General features: G+C 39.5%; 1 protein-coding gene across 1 annotated transcript; it reads left to right on the top strand.

The window, feature by feature from the left end:
* The first annotated feature begins 493 nt into the window (after positions 1-493).
* Positions 494-6,860, top strand: LOC102294966 (GTPase IMAP family member 8). Its single transcript, XM_005952410.3, has 3 exons — positions 494-647; positions 2,535-3,674; positions 4,961-6,860. Exons 2-3 carry the CDS (start codon positions 2,726-2,728, stop codon positions 6,640-6,642), a joined length of 2,631 nt encoding a protein of 876 aa, XP_005952472.1. The 5' UTR covers positions 494-647; positions 2,535-2,725; the 3' UTR covers positions 6,643-6,860.
* Positions 6,861-8,347: the final 1,487 nt, after the last annotated feature.

The raw sequence follows: 8,347 nt of genomic DNA, 5'->3' as shown, positions 1-8,347 counted from the left end.
CTGGTTCTGCCGGAGGTTTCTTCCTGTTAAAAGGGAGTTTTTCCTTCCCACTGTTGCCAAAGTGCTTGCTCATAGGGGGTCATATGATTGTTGGGTTTTTTTTTCTCTGTATCTATGAAGCGCCTTGAGGCGACTTATGTTGTGATTTGGCGCTATATAAATAAAATTGAATTGAATTGAATTGAAACGTGTAATATACAGATGATTGGTCACATAGCATTGGTATGTTACATGTTGGGATGTTATGAAATGACACGAAGGAAAGATGCAAGACAGCTGAAATCTATCAGTAATTAGGAAGCACTCCGGCCACTTGTGCAAATTAATATTATCTGACCAATTGATGACCTGTAAAAAGGTGTGTCATCACCAAGGTGTCACACAAGAAACACCTCATAATGGGTAAAACCAATGAGCTCTGTCAAGACCAAAACGTTATTCTTGCAAAACATACTGATGGCACTGGTTACAGAAGCTTTTCTAAACTTCTGAAGGTTCCAGCGAGCACCATTTTGGCCATTATCTGCAAGTGGAAAGAACATCATCATCAACATCCGCACAAGATTTCAGACAGAGGGAAAAGAATTATGTGAGGAGTTGTCCAGGAGCCAGCGACCCCTTGCTACAGAAAGACCCGGAATCAACAGGTACAATTTTTTTTTTAAAAGAAAACAAGCTGTCATCACCAACAACACACATCATTTAACACTGAATTCAGTGTTAAATGATGTGTGTTCAATACTTTTTCCATTCCTGTAAGCACGCAGCAGCTATAAATAGATTTGCACAAAATGATGACAACAACCTGAACTGTTTATCAGACACTAGTTCAGACAGATGAGCTACTTACCAAAAACAGTCATATCCACCTGTCCTGTCCACTACACAGACGGTCTGCTCAGAGAACCTGTAATATTATCTGAATGAACTATAACAGTGGAGCCTGAACCCACAGTGAGTGGAGCTCTGCAGTCAGATATGTACAGCTGTGTTTTACTGAGTGATGCACACTTACTGGCAGCAACATAAGCATGCTTTATATTTGTTCATTATTTGTAAAATTAAATTTTCTCAGTCAAACGAACACTGCGGCATGACTGAGAGTTAAAAACTGTCTAAATTCTTTCATCTTCAATAAAATGATCAGTGTTGCTGCTTTACCAGGTGTAACTATGAAGTTTAACATCCAGGCATCCATGAAAACAGGATTTAGTAAATTCAACGAAGTTAAAAGTTAGCAGGAAGTTAGCTCGCTAGCTTCAACCTAAACATGATATAGCAACTGAGAGATTTCTGAAACAAATTAAACATACAGCTCTGTTATCACTTCCAACATAAATGAAGACAGAAAACTAAACAGCAGTGATGTTTGTAGGGTTACTGAAGTTGGGCTAGCTGGTATATAATGATGTGCTACTATCTCTAGCTACACAGCTATGTTAGCATAAACAGTGAAGCTGGAGGATGAACGCTAACACTTTTTCCACTCGATAAAAGTTAACGTGAGGGTTCCTGATGGTTAGAGACAAATACAGTCGCATGGCAGGATGCTGTAAACAGACCTCCAGTCAGGAGAACAACTGAGATAATCCATCCACAATACGAGGTTAGACATTAATATACTGCAACAACATGGGAATAGAGCAGCTGCCAGAGAATTCAGCATTAATGAATCAATGGTACAGAAGTGGAAGCAAGGAGTTGAGTAAAGTGTAACTTATCTGACTCTGTTGTTTCGCTTAATGCTTAATCCGGTGCGCCTTATGGTCCGAAAAATACAGTATTTTTTTTTTCCAAGAATGGTGCGTGTTGCTCATTATTTCTAAAATTAAAATGGGTATGTGTCAATCTGAATTGTCCATATAATTGACCAATTGCATTAGGTCTTCTATTCTTTTGGACCCTGCCCTCGAAACAGTCAAAAGCCAGCTGATTCAACCAAGTAGGATTCAGCTTTGAGCAGACACAGCGCATAAAACTGACACTCATATTTACTTACCTCTCTCTCTCATGAGCTGCTAACAGGCTGCATTTATTAAAAGTATAGTTATTATTTAAGGAGGCTGAAGAGGAGCAAAACATGTGACACAATGACCAGAAAAGTGTCAGTGGGGCAGATGACAAAGATGAAGAGCTAAGCTAATAGCTAAGCAAAACTGTGGAACGATCTGCCTTTAGAGATTAGACAGGCTTCTTCTCTGCCTGATTTTAGATTACACAATAATTACACAAGCTGCACAAGTTAAACTATACAAAAAATCAGTGTGGTTAGCAATAGGAACAGAAGGTTATACATATTGCAATGACCAAATAAGAAGCCACAAACAGATAAGACTAAAATTCGCTTTCTTTGTCATCAGTTTCTCATTATTATAACGACAGTATCATCAGGCTGCAATGTACCAAAACTGAACAAATTGAAAGGGTAGACAATATTTTCTGTAGTGTGTGTGTGTGTGTGTGAACGTACAAATACGTCACACCTGATTTAAACATGTGCTTGTAACATTGCATTTCTCTCTGTTGTATCACAGTGTCTGCATTCAGGATTGTGCTGCTGGGCAAAAGTGAAGATAAGAAGACAAAACTTGGTAACTTCATCATTGGGTACCAAGGATTTCACTGCCAAAAACTCATTCACTGTGTGGCCTCCTGTGGAGAGTGGAGAGGAAAACTACTGACAGTGGTGAAAACTCCAGACTTGTTCAGTCTGTCTGAGGAGGACATGAGAAGAGAAGTGAAGAGCTGTGTGAGTCTCTGTCATCCTGGACCAAATGTTCTGCTGCTGTTGGTGAAACCATCAAAATTCACTGAGGAGAACAGAACAACTCTGAAGTTCATCCTGAGCCTGTTTGGTCACAATGCCTTTAAACACTCGATGGTCGTCATCACACATGAGAATGAAATGAATTTCTCTGTGAATGAAGTCCTCAGAGAATGTGGAGGAAGGCACTACAACATGTCTGAAGATAACTATGGATCGTTAATGCAGAATATTGAGGAAATAACAAATCAATACAATCACCTGATCAAACCATCTTTAAACCTGGTTCTGTGTGGGAGGAGAGGAGCAGGGAAGACGTCAGCAGCCAAGGCCATTTTAGGTCAGACTGAGCTTCATTCAGCCTCCAACTCATCAGAGTGTGTTAAACATCAGGGAGAGGTGTGTGGACGTTGGGTTTCCCTGGTGGAGCTGCCTGCCTTGTATGGAAAACCTCAGGAGGCAGTGATGGAGGAATCACTCAGGTGTATCTCCCTCTGTGATCCTGAGGGTGTCCATGCCTTCATCCTGGTCCTACCTGTGGCTCCCCTCACTGATGAAGACAAGGGAGAGTTAGAGACCATCCAGGATGCATTCAGCTCTCGAGTCAATGACTTCACCGTGATTCTGTTCACTGTGGACTCAGATCCTACAGATCCAGCTTTTGTTAACTTCATAAAGCTAAGCAGGAACATCCAGGAGCTCTATGAGAGATTTGGAGGAAGATCAGTTGTTCTCAACATTAAGGACAAACAGCAGATCCCACTGCTGTTAGATACTGTGGAAAAAAACTGCTGTTACACAAAAGACACATTGATATATGGCAAAATGGATGAGATATCATGTCAGCAGAAAAAATTAACTACTCTACAGGAACAGCTTCATGTGATGGAGACAAAGCTCACAGTAACTGGTAAGCACATCTGTGATTTCATTTAAGTTTGACTACTATACACGTGAAACTCAAAAAATTAGAATATCGTGGAAAATTTCATTTATTTCAGTAATTTAACTTAAGAGGTGAAACAAATATATGATATTGACTCAGTACTTGCAATGCAAGATATTTAAAGCCTTTGTCTTATAATTTTGATGATTATTGCTTACAGCTTATTCAAAAGCTCAGAAAATTAGAATATTGTTAAAGGTACAATATTTTAGGTTTAAAGTGTCACACTATAATCAGCAAATTGATCCAAAACACCTGCAAAGGGTTCCTGAGCCTTTAAGTGGTCTCTCAGTCTGGTTCAGTAGGAATCACGATCATGTGGAAGACTGCCGACCTGACAGTTGTGCAGAAAACCATCAGAGACACCCTCCATGAGGGAAAGCCTCGGAAGTTAATTGCAAAAGAGCTTGGATGTTCCCAAAGTGCTGTATCAAAGCACATTAATAGAAAGTTATGTGGAAGGGAAAAGTGTGGAAGAAAAAGATGCACAAGTAGCAGGGATGACTGCAGCCTGGAGAGGATTATTGGGAAAAGGCCATTCAAAAGTGTGGGGACCTTCACAAGGAGTGGACTGAGGCTGGAGTTAGTGCATCAAGAGCCACCACACACAGGTGGACACGGGCGTCAAATTGTCGTATTCCTCTTATCAAGCAACCCCTGACCAACAAACAAAGTGAGAAGCTTTTTACCTGGCCTGAAGGAAAAAAAGAACTGATCTGTTGCTCAGTGGTCCAAAGTCCTCTGTAAGAGTCCTCTCATGAGACAGAACCATGCAGAAGAGCTGAAGGTTGCTACTGAAGTATCCTGATCTTCCACAACACCTCAGCAGTGCCACAGGCTGATCCATGCCACGCCGCATTGAGGCAGTAATTCATGCAAAAGGGGCCCAAACCAAGTACTGAGCACATATGCATGATTATACTTTTCAGAGGTCTGACATGTCTCTATTTAAAATCCTTGTTTGATTGATTTCATGTAATATTCTAATTTTCTGAGATTTTGAATTTGGGCTTTTCCATAAGCTGAAAGCCACGATCAACAAAATTATAGCAAATAAAGGCTTGAAATATCTCGTTTTGCACATAATGAGTCAATATCATATATTTGTTTCACCATTTAAGTTGAAATAAATGAACTTTTGCACAATATTCTAATTTTTTGAGTCTCACCTGTATAGTGTTCTCTCACAGTGCGTAATTATTATCAAGTAAATTTGGCATTATTTAATTCTCTACATGCTTCTTTTACAGGTGATCCTGAGGAGCAGAATATACAGCCTCTCAGGATCGTGCTGATTGGGAAGACTGGCAGTGGAAAGAGCTCTTCAGGAAACACAATACTAGGAAGAAAAGAATTTAAAGCTGCATCAAGTCACACATCAGTCACACAGTGTTGTCAAAAAGCACATGGTGAAGTGGACGGTCGTCCTGTTGCTGTGGTCGACACTCCTGGTCTGTTTGACACAACTCTGTCAAATGAGAACGTTCAAGAGGAGTTGGTAAAATGCATCAGTCTTCTGGCTCCAGGACCACATGTCTTCCTGTTGGTGTTACAGATTGGTCGACTCACAGAAGAGGAGAAAGAGACTTTAAGGCTCATCAAGGAAGTCTTTGGCAAGAATTCAGAAATGTTCACCATTGTTCTTTTTACAAGAGGAGATGCACTGCAAAATGATGAAACGTCCATTGAAGAGTACATTGAAAAGGGATCTAATGCTTCCTTTAGAAAACTTATTTCTGACTGTGGAGGAAGATACCATGTGTTTAATAACTATGATAAGCAAAATCAAAAACAAGTCAGTGAGCTGATAACAAAGATTGACGCCATGGTGAAGGACAACAGAGACAGCTACTTCACCAATGAGATGCCGCAAGAGGCTGAAGCTGCAATACAGAAAGAAATGAAGAGAATCCTGAAAGAGAAGGAAGAAGAGATGAAGAAACAGAAGGAGGAGCTTGAAAATACGTATGAGGAGAAAATTCAGTCTATGAAAAAAAGAATGGAAGAACAGAGAGCAGAAATTGAACAAGAGAGAGAACTCAGGGTCAGACAGCTTAATGAAAAGGAGGAAAACATAAGAAAGGAGCGAGAGCAGAGGAGGAGAGAACAAGAAATTAGAAATGATGAAGAAAAGAAAAGAAAAATGCAGGAAGAACGTCAACAACAGGAGTGGGAAAAAGAACGAGAAGCTCTGGAGAAAAAGATCAAGTCAGGATCAGAGGAAAAGGAAACAATTGACAGAAAACTGGAACAGAGTAGAAAAGAGATGGAAGAAAAACGAGAGGCCTGGGAGAAGGAAAAAAACAAATGGTGGGAAAAGCGACACCAAGAAGACGACAAGAGACGTCAGGAGGAGCGAGAAAAACTAAAAAAGCTCCAGGAAGAGTATGAAGAGGAAAAAAGAAAATATGACCATCAGCGAAAGGAAGAAGACCGAAAGAGAAGTGCACAAGAAGAGAAGGAACGAAAAGAACTGGAGGATAACTATAAGCAAAAAATGGAAGACATGAAAAAGAGTTATGAGGAGGAGGCAAGAAAACAAGCTGAAGAGTTCAATGAGTTCAAAGAAAAATACACCAAAGACCTTCAAGCTCTGATGTTAAAACATGCGACAGAACTGAAGGATTTAATGCAACAGCATGAAACAGAGGTACAACAGAAAGAAACAGAAATGCAGCAGAAAGAGAAAGAACACAGCGAACAGTACAGGCTCTTAGAAGAACTGTCAAAACGCAAAGAAACCACACTCAGAGATGATTTGGAGAAAAAAGATGAAGAACTAAAAGGAGAAAAGGATGACAAAAAGAAAATTGTAGATGATAAAAAGGCAAGAGAAGAAGAAATAAAAAAACTGAAGGAACAACAACAAAAAGAAATAGATGATTTTTATATCATACATGTCATGAAGATCAAGAAGTGCACAATCTGTTGATCGTCCATCCTAACAACAAATATTTTATTCACCCGTGTTACAGCTGGTTAGCACCCACCAGTATCTATAGCTCTCTGTAACTCAGTAACAGTAACTCATGTAGTTGTATTTACATCCTTTTTTTCTCCAGTGTATTTGGAAATTTTTGTTTATTAGAGTAACTAAAAAAAATAACTTTAATTAAAAGAAAGCTTTGTATATAACATTTGTCTTTCATTGTATACCACTTTAATGTTACAGTTTTAAGTCTCTTTTAAAAACGTTACTTTTTTTATTAGTTATTGGAGAAACTATATGAACTAACATTAACAGTCACATGACCTTTTTCTTTTTTTTAATTTGTTTTAGGGAAATTTAAACAAAGTTTGTGAGGCAAGCTGCCTCGACCGGATGGGACAAAAGACATTTTGTGGAAGAGAACCAGAGATTAATGATATTTTGTAGTTGTAGTAATGATGATGATAATAATAATGGTAGTAATAATAATAATAATAGGTTAATAAGAACTGATAATTAAATGCATAGTGAGAGAAAAAGATGACAGAAGAAGAAATACTCATTGCATCATGGGACTCCCGCAGCAGCCTGCACCTATTGCAGCATAACTAAGGGAGGATTCAGGGCCACCTGGTCCAGCCCTAACTATATGCTTTAGCAAAAAGGAAAGTTTGAAGCCTAATCTAGGAATCCTCTAGGATCAACAAGTAAGCCTGCAGTCTGAGTGAAGCGCTCTCAGACCTGTCATGTCAAAAACTAGAGTAGAAGAATGAATTTTACTCTGTCAGTTATGAGAATGTAAAAAGTGCGTCTTCTTTGACATTCTCATCCTCTTTAGCTGATAATGATTTCAGCATGTTATCCACAAGCTCAACATAATTTTCTGCTGTGTGATTTCCAAGAAAATTCTGGAAAACCTACACAATGCTTCCAAAAAATGCTGCTTATTCAGTTTGCTTCAATTTCTTATATTTTGGTTTCACTTTTCTAGACATCAGACTTATTTCTTAAGTGCTGAAATTCATAACTGTTTTTGTCCAGTCATTCTAGTTGTTCAATATTTGGAACATCTTGACTAAAAGCAGGACTTGCTTTTAGTCAAACAAAGAAAAAAAAAGAAATTTTCAGATTTGAAATCAGCGAGTTAATTTTGTTAATCAGTGAAACTGTGACGCTTCCAGACTATTTTAGACCAAATGTCTAAAATAGTGTTCGCCCGAAGGAAATCCCTAATTTCCTTCGGGATTAATAAAGTATTCTGATTCTGATTCTGAAATGACTCCTGACAGTTTTAGTTTTTATTCCTTCAGTTGCAGACTTGTTGTTATTTGAAGAATTTGAGAATAATGATTAAATATGGTAAATGGTCTGTATTTGTATAGCGCTTTACTTAGTCCCTATGGACCCCAAAGCGTTTTACACTACATTCAGTCATTCACACAGTAGCGGTTTTTGATACAGGCGACACGGGCGGTTGTCTGGGGCGGAATCACGGGCATCGGCAACCCCACCCCAAAAAACCCCCCCAAAAAACCAATTGCTCGTACTCATGCTGCCCCGACATCAGCCAGCGCATATTGGGAATGGCAGAGGCACCGATCGGTTTTCTATCGCCCATTTGCTGGGAGTAAGGGCGCCCTCCGTTTGCGAGGTGCGCCTGCTGCTTGCGGCACAGGGAGGAGAGGGCGGGGCGGCGGGGGATTCTCTG

This window comes from Haplochromis burtoni, unplaced genomic scaffold (genome assembly GCF_018398535.1).
Source record: "Haplochromis burtoni strain Fernald_Lab_line unplaced genomic scaffold, NCSU_Asbu1 Contig_1499, whole genome shotgun sequence".
NCBI lineage: Eukaryota > Metazoa > Chordata > Actinopteri > Cichliformes > Cichlidae > Haplochromis > Haplochromis burtoni.
This window is presented reverse-complemented; position numbering and strand designations above follow the sequence as displayed.